Genomic DNA, 27,208 nt, shown 5'->3' with positions numbered 1-27,208 from the left:
ACTCTAAGTTCACCACGGACTAGCGATACCTAATTAAGAAGGTGAGTTTCGGCATCCGGCAGGGAAACTGTGGCTTATTCCACTTCCACAGAACGAAGAAAGCCGAGCGCCTCAATTGGTCCAGCCACGGGTTGAAAGTTCAATATTTGGCCACCAAGCATTTGTGCCAAGCTTTTTCGTTCCCATGTGGCATGAGGGGCATCGAGGAGATGTCCAGAGTATTCTTCCTAAAGTGGCGAGTCGTGACTCAACCATCCGGGTAAGAGATCCTGGATCAGAGAATGTCAAGTGGAACTTTTTACGTTATGAGAAAGGGGATCGGATGGGATCTGCCGTTTCAACCCCGGGGAATATGGGGGAGGACGACAGACATGTCTGGGGCAAGAATCAGGGCGGCAAATATGAACCAGATTGTCCGAGTGGAATGAAAACCCCGCAAGGATAGGGGAATTACTTAGCGAATTCTACTTCTGTTCCAAAATCTTGGTATTCTCTAGTCCAGAGGGGAAAAGTTAGAATGCCTCGGTATGAACAACTTGTTGCCGTTGAATTCATTTAACGCTTGAAAAGTTATGGGGAAATAGGAAAGAATAATATGCAGGCCATTCACGCCAAGGCGATCTAGTGATTGGGGGTTACATATCGACAATTTTTGAGTGCTTAGATGCGAGCGCTATCGCCGATTTCAAGCTAATGGCCACACTGTACAGCCCTATAAGGTTATGCCCAAGACACCTGTCCCTGCAGTATGTCTTAAACTTTACTAAACATAACCGCCTAACCTACCATTGACATGCCAATGCAAGCCACTAACTCAAAACTACATGACATGAATTGAGTAGGCTGCATGATACATCAAAGACTCTACAAACCGTCGCCACAGCGCAGGCGGACTAAGCTTAAACGCACGAAAACACACGGAGGCACATTGAAATTGCGATTCATTGAACGTGAGGCTAAGGCAGATGGTACCCGCAGCTAAGAATGAATGAAGTAAAGCCCGAGAAATGAGTATGGCAGACTCGGACATTTCTCTTGCGTGGTTGCCAAGCCGCGCATCATGTACGTAGCTCGGCAGCCACGAGAGAAGTAATGGTGAGGATCGAAAAAGTACATAACATGAAGAAAGCGGGTTGTGAGGAGTCAGAAGGGGGGCGCGGATGGAAGATTAGGGGAGCTTGTGTTGCTCATTTCTGCATTGAACCGTTGTTCTTTGATAACAACTGGACCTGCAGAACAGCACACACGAGGTTGTTGAGAAGATTCGGGAAATGTCGAACGAGGAACCACAGAGCAAATTGAATCAGCTTTCTGACGAATATCCTGAGACCCGAGACGTAAAGAATCGCTCGTAGGTAGGTCCGTGCAAATGATCCTCAAAAGGGTGGAGAAGCCGGGCGCCTATGAGCGGGAGCCACTGAGCGTGCGGGGACCCCACGATGCAGTCCGAGAAGATGCGGTACTGCTTGGCTGCTGCTGGGAGGTGTTGGAGGATTTCTTGGGCCCCGAATTTCCTGCAGCGCCTTCGCGTGGCTTTGCCCCTTTGCGAGACTTGAAGTTCGGAGGATTGTTGCGCTGCTGTCGGGGGCTAGGACCTCCAGCTTTCTTCGGCAGACTCAAGGTTTTGGCCGCAGCTGCACCGGGAAACCGAATCACAACGCGAATGTTGCCAGCTGCATCCTTCTCACCCAGTCCAACCAAATAAGGCTCGATGCTGTGAATTTGCATCGGCTTGAGAATCTTAGCGCGCAGACGCGACGGTGGAGGCGCAGGAGCGGCCTGCCATGCATTTGCCGGAGCCATGTTAGGAACCCGCACACTAGGCAGAGAGCCTGGCTCACGATCTTCAAAGATCTCATCCTGTTCTTCAACTTGTCGGACAGCAAGGTGGCCATCCCCAATTTGCACATCATTCTCAACGTTGGGTAGCGAGACCGAAACAGCTGCAACGGATAGCTGGACATCCAGGGGCTCCTTGGTTGCAGATGTGATAGCCAAAGCAGACTTCTTCTCGACCGGCGTCTTCTTCCCGAAGAGACCGTTAAACTTCTCCTGCCAGGAAATGGCATTTGACGCAGGAGCGGGCGGACCCCGTGGAGGAGCAGCTGCCATCGAGGCAAAGGTGGGCGGGGCAGCTGGGGCAGCCGGGGCAGCTAGAGCCTTAGGCGGGAGCTTGACGACAGGCTTGGGGGTAGGAAGGTGGACCAAAGGCCGGCCAGAGCCACCAAAGTACACGGGATGGGTTGAAACCTCCTCTGGGGGAGGGGGCGATGGGCTGCGCTGGTGGTCGTACTTCTCGGTTGCTGGGCGCTTGGAACCCTCACTAGCTTGCGGGAAGAACCGTGAGCTTCGAGTGGGAACGCTCGCGATGGGGCGAGCATGGCTATCAGTGAATGGGAGACCATCCGAAGGAGCATCCAGTCCGGTCAGTGGGTTAGAGGGAGGACCGTTATTGTTGGTATTGTTCACAGGTCCTGGGGTGACCCCGATGACTGTTTTGCGAATAGTCTCACCCGAGGCTCCCCGAATTTTGTAGGTTGTCTTCAGAGAGGCAGCGATCGGGTTGGGCTTGCCTTTATTCGCCTCGTAGTCTTTGCGGGCTTTCTCCAACTGGGCACGCTCGGCCTCGCGGGCATAAATGTGGAAGTTATTCCAGGTCAGCCCCCCGGCAGGACCAGCATCTTGCTGCCACTGGTTTTGCTGCGAGGAAGGTGGCCCAATCGGGCCTGGGCGACTGATGGGACCCATGGGGTCGAAGGGTGCAGGTCTGGTCTCAGGTGAGGGGAGAGGGGAGATAGAAGCTGATTCCTGCGGACTTGAAAAGGTTGGGGGTGGCACCGATGTTTGATCCAACCCAAGCTGGCTGCGAAGAGGAACTTCCCGAGATGAGAAGCCACCAAGACTCTGATCGAAGATTCCGTTGCCGAGGATTCGATCGTTGCTCAGAAGCTTCCAAGGATTCTTCACTGAAGGGGTGTTGGTGGCCAGGTTGGTATTGGTTGTCCAAGGAGGAGCGTATGAGCTAGGAACGTTCAGGTTGCCACGCCACTGAGTCCCATGCTCATCATCAGCCTTTGTATCAGTGGGGCTCGTCTCCGTCTGTGTTTGTTTGCCAGTGCTGGCAGCTGACGCGAGCTCTCGCTTCTGCTCACGAGGTGAGGGAGGAACGCGACGCGGGTGAGAAGGTGAGGAAGGTTTGTCAGGATGTTTCTCGGCGGCACGATCTCGCTCGTTCGCTGCAACAAGTTTCTTGACTGCATCTGGATGGTGAACTTTCATCATACCATACTGCTTCGGCTCGCCAGTCGGTTCAGGAACAGGAGGTTTAGGGGGTGAATGAAGGGTGGCAGGGGCCGGTGGGGCAGGAGTCTGAGGTTGTTTACGAATCTCAGTGCTTTCCTTTCGTTGCGGCTGGGGCTTCTCAGGCGGCGGGCCTAAAGCTGCAAGCTTCTTCTTGATTCTTTCCTCCCTTTCAATCCTGTCCTTTTCCTCCTGTTCCAATCGCCGCTGTCGAGCTTGAGCACGAGCGTCCTTCATGATACGTTCCTGCAAAATGAGGGGATCCTCTTGTGGAGGTTCAGGCACAGGAGCTGGGACAGCCTGCTGTTGCTCTACTGACGAAGCAGTACTGGCACTCCGAGGTACTTGTCCAGCCCATCCAGGTGCGGCGTGCTGCTGTGATAGAGCGGGATCATTGGAGGGTCCATGTTCACGGCCCATCAATGCTGGATCAACCATACCATTGGATTGGGATCCCCGTCGACCATCCATGTACTTTGGCGGTGCATCCGTTCGGCCAAAAGACATTCGGCGACCAAATCCTCCACTTCCTCCGCTGACATTTGATGATGTGCGGCGTCGATTCCATCCCATACCATCTTGGTGAGTTGATCGATGGGTCTGGAATGCAGCAGATGGCTCCGCTGGACCACCGGACTCTGCAGCATTGGGTCGTTGCAGAACAGCAGGAGGACGAGGGCCTTGATCATGTCTCCAAGATCCTCTTCGGTTGTCTTGCACTGGTTCGTAACGGCCAGACCGAGAGTTGTATAGCTCCCGAGGTGCCCCAGGTGCAGTCTCTCTCCATGCCCGGTTAAAGTCATCCGCAGCAATCTCTTGAGGTGGGAAAGGACCCTGGCGAACGTCATCTCGTGGCGGCAGGTGGCTAACAAGGCCGGCACCGCGGAGTTGTTGAGATACGTGAACAGGTTGGTTGACGGGGGATACTCGTTCGACAGGAGGCAAGGGTGCCCAAGGTGATTTAGCTGGTGGGGGAGCCGGACTCGTAGACCCGGATGGTGCTCGATCATTTGTTCCTTTCGACGAGATACTCGCGGCCTTGGCCTGTCGCTCAGCGTTCGCCCCGAGCCTGAGGACTGTAGGATTAGGTCCCACGGACGTTGTCGGCTTCGGAGCAGCGATCTTGATGGGGCCCCTGGCAACGGTTTGCTCAGGAAGCGGTGCTACATCCTTTGACTCTTCCAAAGCCTGGTCTGCGGGCGGCGGGGGATGTTCGGTATGCGTGAGGGTAACTTTCGTTCCGTCGGTCCACTCGATAGTCTCCGGAGCCCAGTCGTCCTCGTCATCATCAATATCGGCCCACTTTGCCTCTGTGCCGCCTCCATCTTCTTGAATTCGAGATGTCATATGGATTCCATATTGTTGTTTCAACTCTTCGTCAGTCAAATGCTTCGGCGGAGGGGGTTGGACAGCTATAGTAAGAAGGAACCAGTCAGTTCTGCGGCTCAACATTGGCACTGTGAAAACATACGTCGATTCTTGTTCCACACTTGGTTGGGATCAGGCCCTGACGCGCCAGGTTTTCCACCAGCGGCGCCGACCTTTGAAAAAGAGTCGCGCATGCCAGCGGTGGTCTTCGCAACCAAGCGCGGCCTAGAACTAGGCTGAGGGGTACCAAGAGGAGTAGTGGAGGTTGATGGAACTATGGAGTATTTTGTTAGCGTCTTCGCACCTTCCCCAACTCTTCAACTGGAACAAAGGAAGTTCACCTTTCTCGGGAGCCTTTGGTGCTGCAGTAGCGCCGGGGGCTTTGGGAACCGCAAACTTAGCAAATGACACAGGTTTGAATGTAGAAGGCTTCTTGACAGAACCAGTCCGGTTATGATGTCTCCCATCGGTCCGACTGGCATCTGACTCCGAACCACCCAGTGAAGCTGTGTCATCCCCGCCATCGGATGCTGATGCTAGTCCATTTAATTCAAGCGCCCGGGAAGCAACCAGGCCGGTGCCTTGCTTTGAAACATCCTGCGCCATGTTCAGTTCCATGTTCACATCCCGCTCTAACCCGTATGCACCCACCATCACAGAACCTCCGGCATGCTTATCTCCCGTATCCTCAGCCTGAGAACCAAGCGTGTGTCCCGTCCGGTCGTTGAGTTGTGGATCCTTTGGGACTTGTGTTGCCAAAGTCGATGCGATATGTTGAATCTCCCCCACGTCCCCTCCAGCAGATAGTATGTCGTTATTGCTCGCAGGAACGCCGGAAGGCGAAGGCTCGCCTCCCGACTGGGTCTGATCTACCACATCGCGGCCGCTCTGCTCTGCCATAACAATACTCGAGTCTGTAAATGAGAGAGGCGACATTTGTCAGATCGACATTCAGGGAAGAATAACTCCCAGGTTATGGGATGAAAACCCGCGGAACACAAGTAGACAGCCCGCAAGTTCAAGGTCGCATAGGTAACGGAAGAAACTGGCGACGGCGTACCTCTTGTCAGAGTCCAAGAATCGCCACGGTTGAACTGCTGCTCGCTCGTCTGGTTGCACCCTGTCAAATCGGGATTCCACAACCAGGTAGAGAACGTTGAGGCGACCAACCTCTAGGAGCTGCTAGAAATGCCAGGTAGAGTGCTCGGCGAGAGTGGTAGATGTGGAAACGAGAAGGGCGCGTGATATTTACCACGGCCCTGAGAAAATCCCAAAAACCGGGAGGAGGTCAGGGAAGACAATATTGTCGAGGGGAGAGAGTGACGAACGGATGTGTACGTGGTTCCCGTTGAGACGGTTGTCGGGTTTGAAGCTGAGGGTTGGCTGTTTTCGGTTAGCGCCGACCCGGGAAGGTTATGATGTGTGAAGCGCAAGGTTCTAGCGATGCCTCGGACGCCGGGGAGCGCAAGGATTTCGAAGTCGGAATAATCGTCGTAATTTGTCAGGTGAAATAAGCTGAGTTGTCAGAGGTATGCCGTGGAGGTATTTAGAAGCGAATGTGGTAAGGTAAATCTCAGCGCTAAGTAAGGTCAGGAGGTGGTGCGACTGACTGTAGCGGAGACGCCAGGGTACTCCCTCTAAAGTATTGTAAATAGAAATAGACCTACGATCCTTGGATTCGTAGTATTACTAGTAGACAAAATAGTATTATGATGAAATACGATGATATTCAAAGCCAGAAGTCTTTAATTCCTACACTGCCACGCTAGGGTAAGAGGATGCAGTATATACATCCAAGTCCTCCTCCCAATTTCCATAACAAATGAAACAGTTTAGTGAGGGTGGTTCTTGTGGTGGCCTGGGAACTTGGTTAGTACACGAAGGCAAGGAATCCACCGGCGGGTGGTCAATCTGTTGCCAGCAAAGGTGGTACTCACGCAGGTGGAAGTAGTACTCCATGCTGTAGCCCATGATCAGGATACCGGCAATGGCGTGGAGCAGAGCTGCTTCGGATCAGTATCCTGTGAATTTCCGAGTTGTCGTCATCTCAACTTACGGGCGGGGGAGTTCTTGTTGAAGTAACGAGCCTGGTAGCGGCCGAGGAGACCAGTGGCCTTGGTCTGGGGGGCAGGGCCACGGGGCAGACCGGCGTAGAAGCTCACAACACGCTCCATGCGGGCAGCATCCTGGGCAGCACCGATGGCCTTCAGATGGCATGTTAGTGATATTTTCGAGAACGAGGGACGTCATGTCGCATTTGTATATCGCACGAAAAGAGCCATCGGGAAAGAACGGGCGGCGGGCGGAGGTGCCAGATGCGATGGCATTCGCGAAGGGGATCTGGGGTAACTCACGTTGGGAGAAGCGATCTGTGAGAACAGTTAGTATCATCGGCAACCATTTGCGAAGCCTCTGACGAGGCAATTCCGGGTCGTCGTACCTTAGGAGGGATCAGGGTCGAGAGACCGCGGCGGGCGATGTAGCTCATCTTGTCTGGACTGTCGGGGGTCAGAAATTGGTCGCAATGAAAAGATCTGGCCTCAAATATTCCATCAAGACCAAGAACGAGGACGTACTGTCTTTCGCAGCGCAAGTGAACCGGGAACGACTGATGATGCAGGAGGAAGAGACTCTTCGGTCGGGAAGCGGGTGGTCGGATGAGTTAGGTGCGCTAAACTCGATTCGGATGAGCCGTGACTTGCACTCTGCGATTGACCTCCTCCTACAACCCGCCTCGTCTTTGGCTATAACCACACTCCCCACTCACCACCGTCACCATGTCGCTCTTCCGAATTGGAGGCGCTACTGGCCTCCGTGCGACTCGGCTCGCCGCACCTGTCAATGTCCGCTTCGTCTCCAGTGTCACCAAGGACGTGAAGACCAGCCCGGCCGATGCTCCCTCTACACCCAACAAGGACAGTTCGTTGATCAACAAGCAAAGTCCCTCGGAGGCAATGACCCGTCATCAGCCTGACTATGAGGCTACCATTGACCAAGCCACCTCGTACGACACCTCGCATTGCTCCCCGGGGCGGATCCCGCTCGCTAACATGGTTTTCCTTTGCCTCGCAGCCAATTCTCCCCAGTTCCCAAGCGCGTGATGGATGGCAGCGAACCCGGCCCTACTCTGCCCGCTGCTGTTCTCTCTGGTGCCCCTACCGACCTCCAGGCCCGCACTGTCAGGTACTTGCGCCCGCGTCGAGAAGCCGCTCCCCCGAGCGAGAAATTCAATTGCTAATCCCTCGGTTTTTATAGAATCTACCGCCCCACAAAGCCTGCTACCCAATCTGGCACCTGGCACGGACACCACTGGCGGATGGATTGGGACATTCTGCAGAAGGGTCACCGGTGGGAGAACCCCCTCATGGGCTGGCAGTCTTCCGCCGATGCTATGCAAGGCACCAACCTCAAGTTCAAGAGCAAGGAGGATGCCATTGCCTTTGCTCAGAAGCAGGGCTACGAATACTTTGTGCAGGAGCCGAATGAGCGCCGGTTTGTGCCCAAGGCTTATGCCAACAACTTCCTTCACGAGTCGCGGAAGCTCAAGCACATCAAGACCAAGTGATTGTGCCTTCCAGTGTATTATGTAAATATTTGCAGGTTTTCCTTTCCTTTCCTTTTCTTTTTGAATCAAAATCAGGCTATTAGAATATTTTCCTTTACATGACCATGATAAGATGGGTCTGGTTGCATTCAGTCCGTCCTGCCTGCTGCTTTCTCGATGACGGTCACTCCTTAGGTGGAAATACCGAAACCGGTGAAGAGACAGTGAAGCCCTCTAGCATAACACCGAGATTTTACTGTACCACGCTTCCATAGCATACTACGATCTCGGATCAACAAATTCGTTCGATTATTAATTGAGCGCGTGGCCCGAAGGTGATGGTCGCTGGCTATTTGTCCTTGAATGAATACAACCCTGCTTGTAAGGATGATGCATGAGCTTTGGGAGAAATCAAAGGCAAGCAGAAGACACCACTCAACCAATCTTACATGACTGAAAACAATTGGGGTTGAGCACCCTGTTGTATGTATTTCTGTGGTGCCAATTAAGCCTCGCTCTAATGAACGACCTATGATATCACTGGGATTACCGCTAGGAAAAGTACACTGTCGAATGTTAAGGTAATAAGTGAACCGAAGGTATTATATCTACTTTGAGCTCTATAGTTGACCTCAACCCAAGTCATCTAGAATATGTTTCTTTTCAATGATGTCCAGTTCATTCTCAACGTGAGGTGCTGCTTTCAAGTACGAAGATCCTTCTCAATCTACCACCAGCAATCATCACCCAAACTCCCCTACAAACTTCGATACGAATAGATATCGTCACTGTCAAAAATTACTACCAGGAACCCAAAACTGATCCCAAAGAGGGGGCCTATTTACATCAAGCCTCCGTAGGTTCTTCCCTCAGCCTCGAGCTCTTCGTCTTCATGGAGGTAATCCTTCATCTTGTCCAACTCACTCTCTTCCTTCTTTTTGTCATGTTCATCATGGTGGTGTTCATCTTTGTCAGTCTTGTCCTGATCGGAGTCCTTCTGATATTGGGCCTCCTGATTCTGGTGGTGGTGATGAAGGATTCTCTCGAAGAAGCCTTCGTGCTGCTGGACAGGGTCTTGGGAAGTTTGTTCTGTTAGGCACTTGATGAGCATCTGCAGCCAGACATGTCTATGCGACCCAAAATGCGATGTACTCACTGTCAGACATGGTTCGGGAATATATCGAATTGATTGAGCAACGTTCTTGGATGATCAGGATCAATTAGAAGTGTGGATGTTAAGCCACAACCTCAGTGCGGGGACGGATGCGCCTAAGTATATATCTGGAGACGAAAATCAAACCATGGAAACAGGCCATGGGCATCGCACAACATCCCAGAATGCATGATAAGGATTTAGTAAGGCGGAATTATTATCATAGGCTGCTTGAATAGTGAGCGCATCATCGACCAAATAATTCCGCCACCTTGGGAGGTGAGCGTGTGGAGGAAGTCTAATGAGCGGGACGGGCTGGTGGGTCGATCAACCGCGTGGGATTATGGTGTGCTTTCTACCACAATGGTTGGATTGATGGTCTTGCCACATCCAGCAGTCCATTAGCTACGTAATCTGTAAAGGCAAGGGGCATTCTTGGTGTGCGTGTGGCACAAGGAGGTTTCAAGTCTATTAAAACGGAGTGCGATGATCGTCGTGAAGTCAATCAATACAACGCCAATCTTGCAATGGCCAGGTTATTGCCTAGACGCAATAGATGCTCTGAACTTGAATATTGGGCGTTCATAGACATTCTCATGATGATAAAGTCGAGCGACGATAGGAACTTTACGTTGAGAGACATTGACATGCATAATTTCTGCCACATCCTTGCTCTAGGATTGTTAATATTTTTTCGCGTTCTCTGTATCCTTGAGCAGCTATGACTATCATTGACCGTGCATTGTTGATAACAGCGAGTCAGGTGTCCATCCATCATCCACCTGAAACGCTGTCTGTGCATCCTTCGAGCGGCATAACATATTGAGAAGACACTTTTCAACGCCAATACGCGCCTCGAGGCTGACTTGACCCAGAACCTCTGTCATCCTTCGCACATATTCGATTTTCTGAACACAATCTGGATACGTTTCCGCCAAATGTTGATGTAAAAATGGGCGCAAATTTTGCACGGAAAACTCCCATAATCCTCGCGACTGCATTAGAGCACCATCCAATATATCTAGTCCACTGGACCAGAATGGATTGCTCAGGGCGCCGGTACGTTGGGAAGAAATGGATTCTTGCATTATCAAACAGATGGAGAATAGGCAAGTCAGTCTGTCATAGTCAGATGGGGACATTCCCAGCGTAAGAGAAGCAGTTGAATGGGAACGTTGAAATTCATCCCGAAGATGGAGAACAGCCTGGTAGAGCGATGGGTAGGTGGAGAGCCCCTGCACGTAGAATCGGGAAGAAAATCCCATGAAAGTTCGCAGGTCTTGAATGAATGATATCAACCATAAGCAGCGTATCTTTTGAAAGTCCATCGAGGGATCCAAGGCGAATGAATCGGCTGAGGGTTCGGACACTTCGGATATGTTGTTTGTGGGCTCGAACCACGATGGCTTGGCCATTAAGGAGACGCTGGTTCTGTCAGTGGCCGGTCATAAAAATCATGATACTTGAGACCCACAGATAAACAACAAGCTCGAGACGCCAATTATCATGCAGTTCTCCAATCCCACCTTTAGCTTCGATCATCCTTTGGAGGCCCATGCGGTGGATGTTCCACTCCTCCGCTGTGCCCCAATATCTCTATGCATAAATCAGCAACCCGTTACACCCGAGTATCCGGACGCTAAAATAGCGCATATTGTATTTACCTCAAACGTCAGAAGTCGAATGACAGCCGCGAACGCATCATAGCTGAGTGCTTTTTGTGGGTCTGATAGCCATTCATGAAGAATGCGCACTGCCTCTGCTTTGAATTTGAAGGCGTCGGCTGAATTGGTTCCCATTTGTGGACTGGTTCCCGCATAAAGATGGGATAGATGCGCCGCGGCATGTGCCATAATTGCATTGAATGATGAGGCATTGGATAGGTCCAAAGGGAACCATACATCCTTCATTGGATTGAAACTTGGGATATCCAGATCCTCAAACATCATGGTTGCATGGGTGCCGATCCCTATACCATGTGAGCGATTGCAAATAAGCGCGTCGTTCAATTTCAGCGGGACACATACAATGATGCAGTAACTTATGATGCTTGCTGGTCAGCTGTACTGGAAATGTCTGGAAGGGGTCAAGTCTTGCGCTAGATAAGGCACGGCTCAGCCCGCTCAATAGCTGCGAAGGCACTCCTACAAGCTCAACCCTTTCCTCACGATCTGTTTCCGTCTCGTTGGAGGAACTTTCTGAGCACTGTCGACCTGAGCTCTGGCTCCCCCGGCTTCGAGACGAATGCTGACGAGTGAGAGATTCATGGGATCTTGTACCTCGGTCTGCAGCTGATAAAATGTTCGGAAGAAGCTTTGGTTGCGTACGCCTGGTCTTGGTGCTATTGTTACGGCTGTGACGCTGTCTCCAATGCTCGCGCATCGCATGGCTTCGTGCATTTGATTGACTGGTTTCAGTCACAAAAGCAAATCTCGGACGACTATCCTCAGCCACGCTCTTTCGGGTTGCTTGAGACCCACTAGAGTCGTTTCCTGACGACATAGCCCCGAGCTTGAAAGCGATTGATGATAGTGTGTGCGGATAGCAAGAACAGGGAAGCCGAAGAAACCGGAAGTGTTGTCCGTGCAAAGGTCAGCAGCCTCCGGGTGACACTCGTGTATGTAGCCACCACGGCACACCGCTACTCGGCCCGGTAAGTTTTTTTTGAATTTGAATGGCCTTTGATGTATCCTGAAACGATTTTTGACCGTGAATAGACGCATGGTACAGTAGCGTGGTTATCAGAAGGTGGGGCCGAGGCGTAGATGCTTGGCGCCGCTTACTGGCAGCCGCAGAGCGATTTCCCAATTTGGTAGTACTATTGGTCCAATCACCAAGCACCCTCCCACAAGAGGCTGTCCTTGAAAGATGACGTAGTTATATAAGCCTCTTTACATACTCACGCCTGATATCCAAGGCAGGTTCGCGTAGTCAATTGGCCTACGATTTTGGAGAATCCCAGTTCATCCTGGCTTGTGTCTACATTGCTCGGCTTTGAGTTGGCGGCTCCGTTGTTCCGAGCATGCCGAGGTCGAAGATGAAGACGTGGATTTCCATAAACCGAGGATGCGAATCTCATATGACAGGTACGAGATATGGCCCTGCTCGAGTGATTCGCGATATTTGCAGACTGACCTCTCCGTTGCAGACTGACCTCTCCGTTGCAGACTGACCTCTCCATCGACTGAGGCATAGCAGCAATGAAACCATTTATGAAGGGCATTTGGAAGTCCGAGGTAAGTTCATCGCAGTACTGTGGCAATCCTGGCGGTGCCAACAGCATAGATTCGGGAATAGATGAAGAGAAGGCCCAGTCAATGATACAAGAAATGTTGTAATCATCATCAACGAATATGTTGTTAACACTCAGATCGGGATGGCATAACGGAAAAGTCCCCGGCTTGATTACTGCGAGATTGAAGTTTCGTACAATATCACGGAGAATATCGCCTGCTATCATATAATCCAATCTGTTTTCCGCCGAGTCGATCTTACGTCCAATGGTCACGAAGTCGTTCCATTGGTCCACAGCGCTCTCATACTGCATGCGGGATGAGTAGTCACTCCGTGAGGGAACAGGCGCTACAAAACAATGCTGCGATAATGGGAGAGCTTCTGCATGCTCGTAAAACGCAGAAATAAGGCTGTCAAAAAACTCGGCCTCAGAAATGAAAGGTCCCCGCGGAATGTATAGAGAATATCGTTCATGTTATATGTGACCACGTGACAGACATTCATTCATAACGAAAGACTCATTTTCTTTAAAGAGAGAGCCAATTCTATCAAAATGCAACTGCTCTAGCTTCCAGCTAATACCGCCTAGCTGTGAGAGGACTTTGGCCTTGCTGGGGGCGTCTAGATCGGGTTGAGGAGAACCTGCTGGCCTCCAAATCTTCGACGGTGGCCAGCCATGTGCTTCACTCATAAGAATGAATGAAATTCCGATTTTATTATCATCTGAGGCGCTATGGTAGATTAGAAATGGTTCAATATGAAGGAGGAGAGTATATACCGATAGTCGTATACTTCTGGAACCGGAATATCGCTGTGAGCTCTAAGGTATCGCAGCGTAGCAGCTTCGCTTGTGAGTATCTTTTCCCCGATTTCCATTGGCATGAATGATCTAGAGTGTGGCGATCTAAAGACCCATCGTACGCCGTCTTCGAAGGAAATAAAGATCGCCCAGTTGAAACTTCCCGAGACAGGCCGTTGGGTTGGATATTTTCTTCATGCAAACGTTTAGTATGAAATTTCAATTTACAAGATGTTTGAGCTAGCGCTAGACGTTGATTCGTCGCTTACGCAGCTGTGATTTTAACCAACTATCATTTTGCGTTAGCCTGTTCTAATGACGGTTCAAAAGCTCGAATCTAGGGACTAGGGACTAGAGAACAGGTTCGGCCAGACATGCTTCAACTTCCTCTTGTTTTTGAACTTCTTTTGGGTCTAATTTGAGTGTATTCTTAAATACCTTTGTCATTATCGCTCGATTCACTATTCGACTTGTGACTTGAAAGATGATTTTAATGTTCTGGTAATTTGGAGATAAGAATTTTGCTTCACTGGTCGACATTTGAACACATGATGGTCTTCGTTTGATGCGCCATTTGCATTGACTAAAGGGTTATATACATCCCTCGCTCCTAAAATCTCCAATATAGTTCTAGATTTTTTAATACTGCTAAGGCCGTGTTGTAGCTGATACTGGCAGATGCGGGACTTTGAGCCAATTCTTGAGGTTTCAATATCGTGCACAGACCCGAACATCCAAACGAAAAAGGCGTTTGACAGCTTCTCCGTTGACAAAAGGGGAAAGACCGCTATGTACTCCGTACATAAAGAGAATTCTGCGCGGGCCAACCAGACCCGGATGGGCGCAGGCCCCGCCCCGCCACCCCACTCTGAAATTCATGATAAGATCTACTGTACTCCCAAAAAAAGTGTTGTCGGCCTTTTCCACACTACTGTACTTAGCATTCTACAATCTTTACCTTCTGATTCCCCCTCTGTCACTCATTAAACATGGCAACCTCCGCTGTTGCCGAGGCCAACGGGGCCGCCGACACCGTTTTCGCCCTCCGCAAGGTCCTCACCAGCGAGTCCGAGCCTCTTGGCCGCCGTTTCCGCGCTCTTTTCTCCCTCAAGCATCTCGCCTGCCTCCAACCCACCACCGAACAGACTCTCCCCGCTATCCAAGCTATTGCCGCCGCCTTTGCCTCGCAATCGGCTCTCCTCAAGCACGAGCTTGCATACTGCCTGGGCCAGACCAGGAACCGTGACTCCGTCCCATACTTGCAGGAGGTTGTGAAGGATGCTGAGGAGGATGAGATGTGCCGCCATGAGGCTGCCGAGGCTCTCGGTGCCCTTGGATACTCGGAGAGTTTAGATATCTTGAAGAAGTTGCGCGATGATCCAAATGAGGCGGAGGTTATTCGGGAGACTTGCGACATTGCGGTTGATCGCATTATCTGGGAGAACTCAGAGCAGGGAAAGGCTGAGAAATTGAAGCCAAGGTACGCACGAACCACACCAGGCCGGGCTACAGTTGCAAACAGCAAGCCTATCTCAGCGTGAATTTTTGACAAAGCTAATATTGTTTACAATACAGCGACTTTACATCTATTGATCCTGCCCCGCCCATGCCTCTGCAGGCCAATGAGCCCTCCATCCCGGACCTCGAGAAGACATTGCTTGACACTAAGCTTCCTCTCTTCCAAAGATACCGCGCCTTGTTTGCTCTTCGTGACCTCGCCTCGCCTCCTGATCTTCCCACTGCTGTTGACGCTGTGAACGCACTTGCCAAGGGTCTCAAGGACCCCTCTGCCCTGTTCCGTCACGAAGTTGCATTCGTCTTCGGTCAGCTCGGCCACCCCGCCTCGATCCCCTGCCTTACGGAGTGCCTTGGTGACTTGAAGGAAGTCGGTATGGTGCGCCACGAGGCGGCCGAGGCTCTTGGCAGCCTGGGCGACGAAGAGGGCGTGATGGACATACTGAAGGGCTTCCTCAATGACCCCGAGCGAGTGGTGCGTGACAGCGTGATCGTGGCCCTTGACATGGCAGAATTTGAGAAGAATGGGGAGATGGAGTATGCCCTCATCCCAGATGGAGCCTCTACCGTTGTCGCGGCGGCATGATGGATCTTTGGAAGAAAATGGAAAACATGTCATGACGTCGTTATTTTGATACTCTTATCCCCATGGAACCCTTTTACTTTTTGTACAGCCCTTTCTTTCCCACTCTCAGTTGTTAGATGTTTCCCTACGTGGCAAAATTAGTATTAGGCTAAGCCAGGAATGCGATTTAGAGCTTGCTCGAGGGAAGACATACTTGTAACCGCAGACACAGCGATAGAACACAGTACTACCCTCATCAGCACTGCGCAGCTGGACTGTAGTAAAGAACATCTCCTTTCTTCCACACTTGTTACATGTGTGGTTTGTGAGAGCCTCGGTCTTGCGATCTTCGGCAGACAGAGTCTGGACCGCAGAGCGCTTGGATCTCAACGCTGAAGGGAATGCAGAGGGCTTGGACTCGGAGATGATGGTTTGCGGAATGATATCTGAGGAAATATTAGATCAAAGACAACTTGCAGGTCCCGGTTTGGTTCACATACCCTTATTCCGTGCTCCGCAGACATTGCAGTGCAGGATCGCATTTTCATCTCCAGTAGACTCGCGCAGCAGATTGCCGCAATCCGTGCAGAAAATCAATGATCCAATAGCCGACATTTTGATAATTGGTAGTAAGTCGTAATGTAACGAGCGAGTCTGGCCAAGAATCAAAAATATCAGCAATAGAGATCAATTTGAAGACGAAGTTGCGGCATGGGACTTTTTTTGGCCGCACGGGCCACTACGATACCACATCTGGCGGTGAGACGCGGCAATAAGACACCCCGATGAAATGATGAACGAATATGGTCATCGTGAGCTCTCCCTGATCTGATTTCCGCCTATCTAAACCCGGTCCTGTACGAGAAGAGTGTCGAGAAGCATGCCATAGATGCTCAGCCCCTCTGTCATGACTCTGCCACGAGCAGGTCCCCCTCCGTCTGATTAGCGCCTTCCCTTTTCGACTCGGCAACCGCCAACATGGATCTCAATGGACGCCCAGCGGTACAGGTCGTCATCAACGGCCATCCACAGGCGCAGCAGGCGTATGGTCCGACCATGTCGTTCCAGAACCAGCATAGGCCGCAGTCCAGACCGTTATCCGTGGATGAGGCGCTTCAATACTCGTCCATGTCCAGCGCTCCTGTCTTTGGACTTGGTCCGTCTATCTATGAATTAATCCCCCGAATCCCGAGACTGCAGAGATCAACTAACTCGTTCTTGAACTTTTAGACTGCGTGATACGCCCTGACGTTGGTCGTCCGTCGAATACCACCTCTATCAATCATGTCCTTCAAGCTGGTCGGAATACCCTGAGTGAGCTGGATGCGGAGATACAGTCCGATCTGGACGAGTCAAGTCGCCTGGAGACGTCTCGTGAATACCTTCAACAATTGCTAGATGGGGACCAGTTGACGGAATTGTATGTCAATCCCTCACGATTTCACTTCCGTCTTTACTAACAGATCTCTCTCGCCAGTAAATTCAAGGTTCCTCCTACTTTCAACCGCGGTCAACACTCACACTCGATCACCTCTGATGGCCCTTCCTCCTGTCGCAATCAACTCGGCTCCTTTGCGAAGATGATCCTGGAGTCCACGGACATCGCCTTCAGATGTGAGAGCAGAATCCAACCATGTACACTTTTTGAGCTTCAGCTAATAATCATATCGCAGATCCCGAGGCATTATCTCTCAAGGTCAAACCCGAAAAGAAGAAAACCGTATCAGAAGCCGCAACAGCTTGGAACCAGCAAGCATACGTCGCTAACAGCACGAATTCCACTTCATTCGAAAAGTCACAACAACCTTCGAGTCAAGTCTCCGTGGTCATCCCAACGAAGCCTTCACTGATGAAACAGTCAAAACCGAAGGCAAAGATCAGTCACGAAGATGAGAATACGGCGAGGCGGTTAAGGGATCAGAAGGCGGAAGCGGATGAGGCTCTTTTGAAACTGCAAGATGTTCTTCACGAAGTCTTCGAGGCAGAGGATCAAATCGAGCCGGACGCCTCAATTGGCCCGACTGCTGACAGGCCAAACCCAATATTTGTGAATACAAGGTCATTGGAGGTTCACGGTTTGGTGTTGTCTTCCGACGCCCATACCCGTCTACAAAAAGCTATTCGGAAGGTCTCCGGATTTGACCGACTCCAAGATATCCCCTCCGACTATTTAAAGAGGATACAGAAACTTTGCGAAAAGCCTATCCTTGCTGCCCAATCCGCACAACTCACTTTGCATGATCCACTCAACGAAGCCGAGACTCAGGAATGGCTGGGTAAAGTTGAGGATGTTCTGAATGCCTTGCTTGCCATTGGAACACTTCTGCAGACAATGTCTGGACGCCAAACGGAACGAGATTTATGCCCTGAAGATCTCATCGAGGCCATTCCGCCTGTTGTTGAGCAAGTTTTCGACCATTGCATCATTCCAGCCGTCGAATCACGTCCAGGCGGCAAGGATGCAGAGCATTTCAAGTTCTTCTCAGCCCAACGACGTATCATTGCAAGCCTGATTCACCAAAGCAAGAAGGCATTGACTCTGTTCGCTGACTTTTTGTCTCGAATTGAGGTGCCGGAAAGCTCTATCAACTCCGCTCTATTCTTCGCCGCCAAGTTGATCTTCGTTGAGAATGCACACAATGAAAGAGATTCTGCTGTCGGGTCTTCGAAATTCGAACCAGCACGGCGTGGAGCGATGGACGTGCTTGCAAAGATCTTCTCTAGATACCCTGCCCAGCGGTCCTATATTTTGGACCAAATTCTGGGTTCTCTGGAAAAGCTTCCTTCCACTCGTCAAAGTGCCAGACAGTTTAAATTGGCTGATGGGAAAAATATTCAACTTCTCACTGCATTGGTCCTTCAACTCGTACAGACCACTGCGTTGGAAACTCCTTCACGATCCAAGACCAAACGTCGACTGCAAGCCTCAACAGATGACGACGATGATGAACTAATGGACGATGGTGATGACGATGATGACGAGCTAGATGAGTCTCTGGAGCGCCTGGCGGCTAAGGTCAACAGACTATATGACAATGCCATTCGAAGTGCGCAATACATTGTGACGTTTATAGTCCAGCGTGCGATGAACGCGACCAAAAGTGGCGATCAGCCATTCCGAAACATCCTTGATCTCTTCACCGAAGATTTGATCAACGTGCTTGGGTCTACAGATTGGCCCGCATCGGAGCTGCTTCTCCGCATCATGGCGTCGCACATGGTCGGCATCGCAGATCTCGATAAGAGCTCTGCTCAAGCGAAAAGCATGGCTCTCGAACTGCTAGGATGGATGGGTTCTGCAATCTCAGATTTGATCGCAACCGCTCAACACATGCTTCCAGCCTTGGAGGATGCCGATAGCGAGCTTAGTTATTCCCTCAAGCAGCAATTCGAAGACTTCTCCAGTCGCGCGCTCCACCCACAAGAGTTGGTTGCGCCGAACGGTCCCTACCGTATGGCCCTCGAGTTTTTGTCGCAAGATACGAGCTCGGATAGCTCTCAGCTGGCCAGCACCCGGGGCTTCTACTTGGCTGCTTGGGCGAAGGTTGTCTGTAATCTTTACTACAACTCCGAGGACAAAGAGGAAATTCCGGTAGACGATTTGACCAATGAACTGGTTGTTTCCCTGTCCAGGTCGTTCTCTGATTCCCGGTGGTTGGAGACCCACAGGAAGTTCAACTCTATAGGCAATATTCATGGAAAGTTCGCCTATATCCTCACAGTCTTAAATTCGGGCTTCGGCAAGGCATTCGACACCATTCTCAAGGTGCTTCTCAACTCGATTGCCAGCGACCAAGCCAAGGTCCGCAGCCGAAGTCTGAAGAGTGTCATTGAAATGCTTGAGAAGGACCCCAATCTTCTCGACCGGGACGCTTCAGTTATGCGTCTGATCCTTCGGTGCACTACGGACGCTTCCCCTATGGTCCGCGATTCTGCCCTATCCTTGATCGCCAAGTGCATTGGCCTTCGACCGGTGCTCGAAGAGCAAGGGTGCCGGAGTATTCTTGCCTGCGCCGGTGATCCAACGGCCGGTGTTCGCAAGCGCTGCATTGGTCTGTTGAAGGAACTCTACCACAAAACATCTCGCCATGAGCTGAAACTGGCCATCCTTGACAGCTTTCTTCAGCGAACTGGTGATCATGAGGAAAGTGTTGCAACCCTGGCTCGACAGACTTTCGAGGAAATCTGGCTTGTGCCTTTCCATGAGTCAATTGATTCTATCTCCGATGGACCGAAGCTCAAAATGGCACTCGGGGAACAAGTTGGACTAATTGTCAGCCTGGTTGAGCGCAGCGACAATGCTCTTGACTCTCTTGGCATATGTGTGGGGGCAGTACTTTCAGACAAGTCAAAGTCTGCCAGCTTGAATTTCAAAGTCTGCAAATCAATGGTAGCCATCATGTTCCAGAGACTTGTGGAAGATGCAGATGCCTCTCCCCAAGAGTTCAAGCAAGCTCTGCTCCAGACTATCACTGTCTTTGCCAAGGCCAATGCAAAGCTGTTCAGCCCAGATCAGTTGGAAGCCTTGCATCCGTATATCGGTAACCTTGCCAATGCAGACGACCTGTTTTTGTTCCGATCCGTGGTCGTGATCTACCGATGTGTCTTGCCATGCCTATCGTCCTCCCATAACAAGCTACTTAAGGATGTCCAGAATGACCTCTTCAAGAGTGTCGCCAAGCTGGGCCGTCCCGAGTTGAATGAAGTCATGGCTTGTCTTTGGACGATTAATGGTGTCTTGCAGAACACAGATCGTTTGGTCAAATTGACTCTGTCCGTTCTGAAGCCACTGCAGCAGTACAAAAGTGTCGATATGTCATCTCCCGACAATGCTAAGATTTCAGCACGCGCCAAGAGTTACCTCAGAATCGCAGGTTGTGTCGGACGGTACTGTGATCTCGAGAAGTACATTCCTCATTTCAAAAACTCGTTCCCAACATGGAGTACTGGGTCAGGCGGCTCCGTTGCTGCACTAATGGTCGACTGCATCCTCCCATTCACCAGCTTCAACCAGCCCACTGAGCTTCGGGTCACCGCTCTCGAGAGCGTGGGTTCCATCTGTCAATCTTGGCCAGCTCAGTTTGGCCGTGAGCCTACGCGAAAGATGTTCTCCCAGGTTTTTAAGGAAGATGCACCTGGTTTGCAGCACATTGTGCTCCGATCCTTTGCGGATTTCTTTTTCATCCACGAGGGCAAAACCGAGAAGGGGGTCGTACCTACCGCCGAGGCTGCTGCCCAGGAGGATTCCACCCGGCTTGGAGGGTCTCTGAGAGCTAGTGACAATGATGGAGCTGCTGCTTTGATCGCTCAGCACTTCCTCAAGAACATGCTGAAGGTCGCACAATCGCGTCAGGATGCTTACGCACTGACTGCCATCGAGCTCATTGCAAGCATCAACCGTCAAGGATTAGTGCACCCCAAGGAATGTGCAGGTGTGCTCGTCTCGCTGGAGACATCCACAGATCCAAAAATCGCCAAGGTCGCCTTTGACACGCATAAGATGATCCATCAGCAATTCGAATCCATGTTTGAACGAGAGTACATGCGTGCTATTCAAGAAGCTTTCTACTATCAGCGCGATGTGGTTGGCGATTCAAATGGCGCGACTCCTCGACCTTACGTTGCAAAGCTCGCCCCTCTCTTCGAAATCGTTAAGATCAGCAACAGTCGGTACCAAAAGAAATTCCTGTCAAATCTTTGCTCCAAGGCCGACTTTGAATTGAAAAAGCTCGATGCCTCTGGTGACCCACCGGAACATCTCCTCATGGCTCGCTTCATCTCTCAGAATCTGGCATATTTCGACTATGCGCAGATGGCTGAATTGCTTCCCACGATTGGATGCATTGAGCGTATTGTCTCGTCGACCGGCACTGTTGTTGCACATGCCATCGAAACCGATCTATTCCCTAGCCCAATCGGCCCACCTGTTGTCGAGACTCCAACGGGAATGATGAGCCTGGCCCCTGATGTGCCAATACCGATCCCTCCAAGTGTCTCGCAGCCCGTCAACCCCGCTACTCTTCGACTGTTGACCACGGCCGCTGCATCGCTGTCGATGCTTTGGGAAGCACGAACTCATCTGCGCCGTCTCTATGGACTCAATTCACACCATAAAGACAAGGATGGCAACGGCAAGCAAAGCGCCAAGGAACTCAACCGAGCGGCCACCAAGGTTCACGGTGTGACCGGTGAAAAGTTCTGGGAAGCCGTTGTGAGAAACATGGCATCGCTCGACAGTGAAGAGGCTATGCTTGCCAAATGCCGTGAATTCTCCACATTGCTGGCGATTGATGAAGAGTTCAAAGTCGACCGGGAGAAAGATGTGGACGATAGCCTAGATGCAATCGGAGATGTCGATGACATGACTGGCTTTGGTGGATCTCGTCCAATGAAGCGCAAGAGCTCTGTTTCTAGTACCGGTCTCAACAAGCGACCGAAGGCTCGCAAGAGCTCCGTCGGCAGGAAGCCATCCAGTGCCGAGTCGGACGATGGCTGGGACTAAGGAGATGCCCATCCTGACAAAAAAGAAGAAAAAGTCCCCCGGACGCGCATGCGGTCCAAACATTTTACACTCCCTCCGTCTCTCTCTCTGGAGGGTTCTCTTGTCTTTTCAATCTTGCATATCAGGCGAGGGCCGGCGTTTACTCTGATATTTTCCTTTCTGCACTCGTGGGTATTCACCGGGAACGGCTTCTCTTACTATACCAAGACCGGCGGCGGATGATACATAGCTTATTTTGCCTACGTTCTTATGCATGTTGCGGCGCGAGCGGAGAGGGTTCATTTGCTTCTACAGAGTTGCAGAGCTACTCTACAGTACTTACGACTCGTTGACCTCAATTTTTCTAATGAGTATATAATAGAATTTACTTCAATCCAGCCACGCGTGCTAATAATATTCCGAGTCGCCACGGATGTATACTCCTGTCCAGTCCTGTTTTTACTGACTCCACTTTCCGCAGCGCATGCCGACTCCCGGTCCCACGTGACCTGTACATGACGTCGGCCGATCGAGCTGGCACGCAAATGTTGCTGTAGTATTTTGCTTCCATTTCTCTCCCAATACCTCCTTTCGTTACCACAAAGACATTCGAGGTCGCTTCTTCTGTAAATTTGCCGGCAGGCTTGGTCCTGTCTGGTTCACGTCCGTTCATAGCTTATCTCCACTCCCTTGACCTCTCCTGCGGCTGCACTCCCTCACGATGCGCGCGGCACTGCTCCGGGGTCGTCCGGACGGCCCTGCGCTGAGGTCAATTGGATCTCTGGCAACCGGTCTCAAAGCCTCAAAGACTTCTTTGGCTGCCAAATTTCCTATCGCCCGCTCGTTGAACACCTCCTCTCGCCGACCTCTGCCCCGGCGTCCCTACGGCCTGACTCCCAATGTCTCGATACCGATCCGGTTCCAGTCCGATAAGGCCGCTGCAAATGTTACCGTCAAGCAGCGGCCAAAGGTTCTTGCAGCTCTTTACAAGACATTCGCCCTTTGTGGTTTCTTTGTTATCGGTACAGGCGTCGTTGTCGTCGCCTTCTTCCTCTACGATGCTAGTACATACCGCGAGTCTCCAAGCGCGGAGGATATCCCTGTCTCTGAATTGGCGCTCAACCCGCGCCGCGGCGGCCCCAAGAATTTGCCAATTGCGGATTTTCTTGTTGGCGACTACGATTCGGAATCTATGATTGAGCAGAAGGATAAGCCTCGTCTGGTCATCCTGGGTACTGGTTGGGGTAGCATTGCGCTGCTCAAGAATCTGAACCCCGGTGACTACCACGTTACTGTTGTTTCTCCGACTAATTACTTCCTGTTTACTCCCATGTTGCCATCTGCCACGGTTGGCACGCTTGGTCTTCGGTCTCTGGTTGAACCCGTACGACGCATTATCGATCGTGTTCATGGTCATTTCTTGAAGGCTTCGGCGACGGATGTCGATTTCTCGCATAAGCTGGTTGAGGTCTCTCAGGTTGATCAGGATGGAAATACGCAGAACTTCTACCTTCCTTATGATAAGCTTGTTGTTGGTGTTGGTATGTGTGATGATTTGGCGACAACTTGGGGGCGATTCTGCGGACTGCTGAACTAACTGAACATACTGTTAGGCTGCGTGACAAATCCACACGGTGTCAAGGGTCTCGAGAACTGCAACTTCCTGAAGACCATTGACGACGCTCGAAAGATTAAGAACAAGGTGCTGGATAACATGGAACAGGCCTGTCTCCCCACTACTAGTGACGAGGAGCGCAGGCGCCTGCTGTCTTTCGTTGTCTGCGGTGGTGGCCCTACTGGTGTCGAATTCGCTGCCGAGCTGTTCGATCTGCTCAACGAGGATCTGCTCCATTCGTTCCCTCGCATTGTCCGCAACGAGATTTCCGTCCATATCATTCAAAGCCGAAGTCACATTTTGAACACCTACGACGAAGCACTTTCCAAATACGCTGAGGTATGCGATCTCACTGACTAGCGGCGATCTCTGTTTATACTAATGCAGAATAGGGCCGTTTCTCCCGTGACGGCGTTGACGTCTTGACCAATGCCCGAGTTAAGGAGGTTCAGAAGGACCGCGTACTCTTCACCCAGGTCGAAGATGGCAAGACCGTCACCAAGGAAATCCCTACCGGCTTCTGCCTTTGGTCTACCGGAGTTTGTGAGTTCTTCCCTTTGTCGTATTAATGGATGATCTCTAACTACTTCTCCAGCTCGCGCCGAGATCTGCGAGACCCTTTCCAACAAGCTCGAAGGGCAAAACAACAAGCACGCCCTGGAAACCGACTCCCACCTCCGCGTGATCGGTGCTCCTCTGGGCGACGTCTACGCTATTGGCGACTGTTCAACCGTCCAGAATAACGTTGCTGGAAACATTATCAAGTTCCTACGCACCATCGCCTGGGAGAAGGGCCGTGACCCTGAGAAAGTGCACCTGACCTTCTCCGAATGGCGCGACGTTGCCAACCGTGTGAAGAAGCGCTTCCCACAAGCATCGAGCCATCTCCGTCGTCTGGATCGCCTCTTCGAACTGTACGATGTCGACCACTCCGGCACCCTCGACTACGGCGAGCTGTCTGAGCTCCTGCACCAGATCGATACCAAGCTCACTTCCTTGCCTGCCACTGCCCAGCGCGCTAATCAACAAGGTGTCTACCTAGGCCGGAAACTGTCCAAGATCGCCGCCGCCCTTCCCGGTCTCAAGGCTAATGAGATCGACTACGGTGACCTTGACGAAGCTGTCTTTAAGGCATTCAAGTACAAGCACCTTGGCAGTCTGGCGTATATCAGCAACGCTGCTATCTTCGATTTCGGCGGCATGACATTCAGTGGTGGCGTTATTGCCATGTATCTCTGGCGCAGTATTTACTTTGCGGAGAGTGTCAGTTTCCGCACAAGGTGTATGTTGGCGATGGATTGGGCGAAGCGTGCTCTTTTCGGAAGAGGTATGTTCATTCCTTCGCTGCACCCTAATCTAACCCGAATCATTTGACTAATGCTGTCTCACAGATATTATGAGCTTCTAAACCATATCCACCTCTTTCTTCAGGCCCTGTCATCCTAGACATTTCCGATAAGGATGCAGCGCTTTCCTATCTGATGCTTCGCTGGTTCGGCATGAGACATTCATAGATCACTGTTTGCTCCATTGAGCCAGCCTAGAGCTGGAGCTTCTTTCATCTCAATCATCCTTGTGATTCAAGTCATGATGAGTTGGTTAGCTTGTGTTTGTTGTATGGGCCGGGTTGGCCATACCCATAAACACTTTCTTATTTGTTTTTTTATGTGTCCGATTTTTTGCTCTACTTCATGAACTTATTTGCACATGTCTACATACATCTGGTATATCTATAGCCTAAATTGTGTATGTACACTTTAACCCGAAATTAGTCTGGCCCTTGGTCAAAACACTAGATATATATTTTGTTTTATGCACTCAGCGAACATGTGACGGTAACCTCCAACCCTTCTTTAGTGGTTACTAGGGCTACATCCATCTTACAGAATGGCTGCCAAGCAGCGGCATCTTACTAAATGATCATGAGGTGCATTCCAAGTACAGTCAGATTGATTCTCATTCATGGATAATGATACAGGAAAATTCGTGACGAAAATGTATTTGTATTGACCTCAGGCCTGAGGTCCCCGACCCGAAGAGATTGTCAGAACGCCAACCAGCCATGGACACAGCCCCAGAAGCGCCTCGCTAAGAAAACCAGAGAAAGTAGAAATAAAAGAGAAGTCGCAATAATGTCGCTTGCAAAAAAGTCGGCAGGGTTGACTCCACAGCGACATGTAGACCTCAAGCGACCATGGTATCCACATCGCCATTATTGGCCATCACAGTGTCACCAGAGCCATTCTGGGTGCTTCCGTGGTTGGTCGCATCATTACTGTTGTTACTGGACTGGTTATCATGGCTGTCGCCAAGCAGGCCTATGTCCAGCTTATCGGGAATATCCTTCTTAGCATCGCGGGCCTTGTGTTCGGCGAAAGCGCGAAGCTTGACGAGATTGCGCAGGCGCGCTTCTTTACGAGCGCCTTGATTCTGGAGAATGGCCTCGTTGACTCGCTGAGCGATGTCCTTACGGAGGCTGGGATCTAGGAGGAAGGCGAGGGAGGGGGATAGGTTGTCACTGGGGAATATCAGTAGAGCAAGGGTCCGCTCCAAGTCCTCGAGGAACTGTGGGTTGGTCGGAGCCCGAGGGGCTAGCTGCGTGGTTGCGAACTCCAGAGCGGGACTGATATCGCCGTCTGGATTGGCAGTGCAGGTGCGGATTAGTTCTACCAGCTGCAGACGCAGGAGAGCGAAATGCAGCGCAGGGTTTTCATCGAGAATCTGGTCAATCTGGTTAGCCGCTGCATATGGAATGATGCATGTGAGATGTGCAAGTCAGATTGAAGGCATTGGTTGCTATTCATACTGAGGACTGAAGATGTTTGATTATCCGCAACTCCCCGAAGGGTGTAATAGGAGTGGTGCATGAAACTTTATATAATCATAACAACAGGGGATGGAGGTGGTAAACGTGAAGAAGGAAGGATGGAACAGATTCTTACCTGAGGATTCAGCTCGTTGATCTTTTCAATGGCTGCCTGGATGTTCCCCGAGTGAATGAAGGTCCGAATCTCAACACGTTCTTGAATCGACTCGAGATCGGTCCGCAGTTGGATGTTGGCCTCAACAGCGAATTTACTCGCGGCAGCAGGGTAGCCATTGGTGATGAGGTAGTCCATGACCAAGTAATTAATGTCACTAGAGCTTGGGCATTAGCAGCTGTGGCAGATAACCAAGTCATGTTGATCACAAGCAGAATGAAAAAAGATGTGACAAAGGGGTCAGATAGACAAGTCAACGTGTTTCTCCTCAAGGTATTTCAGAGAGATTCCCAACTTGAGTTCAAGATACATCATGTCACGGCACGCAAAAAGGGGCAAGAGGTGGGGACTTGACGGGTAGCTGGAAAGCAGGATGGCGACTCACGTTTTGGATGGCTTGACCTCATCGACCTTCCGCTCGAACTGGTGCCATGTTGGCGTTGCAGTTGAGGGAGTACGAGACATCTGTGCAGTGTTAAAAAATCCCAGTATCTCACAGGTGTCAACACGCCAAGCAGCATACAAGATTAGCGGAGGACATTGTGTGTGGTGTACGCTACCACCGTGTGGCAGGATTGCAAATGGATCAGCTATGTGAAAAGCTGAAGGGCGGCCCGAGAGACGAAAGCCATGGGGGAAAGGCAGAACGCTGG

At 51.1% G+C, this 27,208-nt stretch overlaps 11 protein-coding genes across 11 annotated transcripts; 4 read left to right on the top strand and 7 right to left on the bottom strand.

The window, feature by feature from the left end:
• Positions 1-1,401: 1,401 nt before the first annotated feature.
• On the bottom strand, positions 1,402-5,568 carry N7458_011509 (uncharacterized protein; the record flags this gene model as incomplete). The annotated part of the gene is made up of 3 exons (XM_056914891.1): positions 1,402-4,712; positions 4,772-4,942; positions 5,010-5,568. 3 exons carry the CDS (start codon positions 5,566-5,568, stop codon positions 1,402-1,404), a joined length of 4,041 nt encoding a protein of 1,346 aa, XP_056759645.1.
• A 932-nt stretch (positions 5,569-6,500) lies between these two features.
• On the bottom strand, positions 6,501-7,156 carry N7458_011508 (F1F0 ATP synthase subunit f; the record flags this gene model as incomplete). Its single annotated transcript, XM_056914890.1, has 5 exons — positions 6,501-6,526; positions 6,606-6,671; positions 6,725-6,872; positions 7,023-7,037; positions 7,109-7,156. 5 exons carry the CDS (start codon positions 7,154-7,156, stop codon positions 6,501-6,503), a joined length of 303 nt encoding a protein of 100 aa, XP_056759644.1.
• Positions 7,157-7,445: 289 nt separating this feature from the next.
• N7458_011507 (ETC complex I subunit) lies at positions 7,446-8,233 on the top strand (the record flags this gene model as incomplete). The annotated part of the gene is made up of 3 exons (XM_056914889.1): positions 7,446-7,672; positions 7,741-7,851; positions 7,924-8,233. 3 exons carry the CDS (start codon positions 7,446-7,448, stop codon positions 8,231-8,233), a joined length of 648 nt encoding a protein of 215 aa, XP_056759643.1.
• An 820-nt stretch (positions 8,234-9,053) lies between these two features.
• On the bottom strand, positions 9,054-9,378 carry N7458_011506 (uncharacterized protein; the record flags this gene model as incomplete). The annotated part of the gene is made up of 2 exons (XM_056914888.1): positions 9,054-9,301; positions 9,369-9,378. The coding sequence occupies 2 exons, from the start codon at positions 9,376-9,378 to the stop codon at positions 9,054-9,056; spliced, it is 258 nt and encodes an 85-aa protein (XP_056759642.1).
• A 1,421-nt stretch (positions 9,379-10,799) lies between these two features.
• Positions 10,800-11,867, bottom strand: N7458_011505 (uncharacterized protein; the record flags this gene model as incomplete). Its single annotated transcript, XM_056914887.1, has 3 exons — positions 10,800-10,961; positions 11,030-11,334; positions 11,393-11,867. The coding sequence occupies 3 exons, from the start codon at positions 11,865-11,867 to the stop codon at positions 10,800-10,802; spliced, it is 942 nt and encodes a 313-aa protein (XP_056759641.1).
• Positions 11,868-12,344: 477 nt separating this feature from the next.
• Positions 12,345-13,589, bottom strand: N7458_011504 (Aminoglycoside phosphotransferase; the record flags this gene model as incomplete). Its single annotated transcript, XM_056914886.1, has 4 exons — positions 12,345-12,439; positions 12,501-12,947; positions 13,182-13,330; positions 13,378-13,589. Coding segments are annotated over 4 exons (903 nt in total), but the record flags the coding sequence as incomplete, so codon positions are not given.
• A 798-nt stretch (positions 13,590-14,387) lies between these two features.
• Positions 14,388-15,499, top strand: N7458_011503 (deoxyhypusine monooxygenase; the record flags this gene model as incomplete). Its single annotated transcript, XM_056914885.1, has 2 exons — positions 14,388-14,878; positions 14,974-15,499. 2 exons carry the CDS (start codon positions 14,388-14,390, stop codon positions 15,497-15,499), a joined length of 1,017 nt encoding a protein of 338 aa, XP_056759639.1.
• A 105-nt stretch (positions 15,500-15,604) lies between these two features.
• On the bottom strand, positions 15,605-16,093 carry N7458_011502 (DNA-directed RNA polymerase I core subunit RPA12; the record flags this gene model as incomplete). Its single annotated transcript, XM_056914884.1, has 3 exons — positions 15,605-15,623; positions 15,693-15,924; positions 15,979-16,093. The coding sequence occupies 3 exons, from the start codon at positions 16,091-16,093 to the stop codon at positions 15,605-15,607; spliced, it is 366 nt and encodes a 121-aa protein (XP_056759638.1).
• Positions 16,094-16,456: 363 nt separating this feature from the next.
• Positions 16,457-21,980, top strand: N7458_011501 (putative sister chromatid cohesion protein Mis4; the record flags this gene model as incomplete). Its single annotated transcript, XM_056914883.1, has 4 exons — positions 16,457-16,634; positions 16,709-16,898; positions 16,956-17,092; positions 17,152-21,980. 4 exons carry the CDS (start codon positions 16,457-16,459, stop codon positions 21,978-21,980), a joined length of 5,334 nt encoding a protein of 1,777 aa, XP_056759637.1.
• Positions 21,981-22,680: 700 nt separating this feature from the next.
• N7458_011500 (putative NADH-ubiquinone oxidoreductase 64 kDa subunit) lies at positions 22,681-24,982 on the top strand (the record flags this gene model as incomplete). Its single annotated transcript, XM_056914882.1, has 5 exons — positions 22,681-23,500; positions 23,573-23,913; positions 23,967-24,117; positions 24,170-24,901; positions 24,966-24,982. 5 exons carry the CDS (start codon positions 22,681-22,683, stop codon positions 24,980-24,982), a joined length of 2,061 nt encoding a protein of 686 aa, XP_056759636.1.
• Positions 24,983-25,758: 776 nt separating this feature from the next.
• N7458_011499 (glucose-induced degradation complex GID8) lies at positions 25,759-27,096 on the bottom strand (the record flags this gene model as incomplete). The annotated part of the gene is made up of 4 exons (XM_056914881.1): positions 25,759-26,295; positions 26,517-26,712; positions 26,941-27,020; positions 27,079-27,096. 4 exons carry the CDS (start codon positions 27,094-27,096, stop codon positions 25,759-25,761), a joined length of 831 nt encoding a protein of 276 aa, XP_056759635.1.
• Between the last annotated feature and the right edge of the window lie 112 nt (positions 27,097-27,208).

The sequence above is a fragment of the Penicillium daleae genome (assembly GCF_028827525.1).
Source record: "Penicillium daleae strain IBT 16125 chromosome Unknown utg000009l_segment0_segment0, whole genome shotgun sequence".
NCBI classification, from domain to species: Eukaryota; Fungi; Ascomycota; class Eurotiomycetes; order Eurotiales; family Aspergillaceae; genus Penicillium; species Penicillium daleae.
The sequence above is the reverse complement of the archived record's forward strand: the minus strand, read 5'-3'. Positions and strand labels throughout refer to the sequence as shown.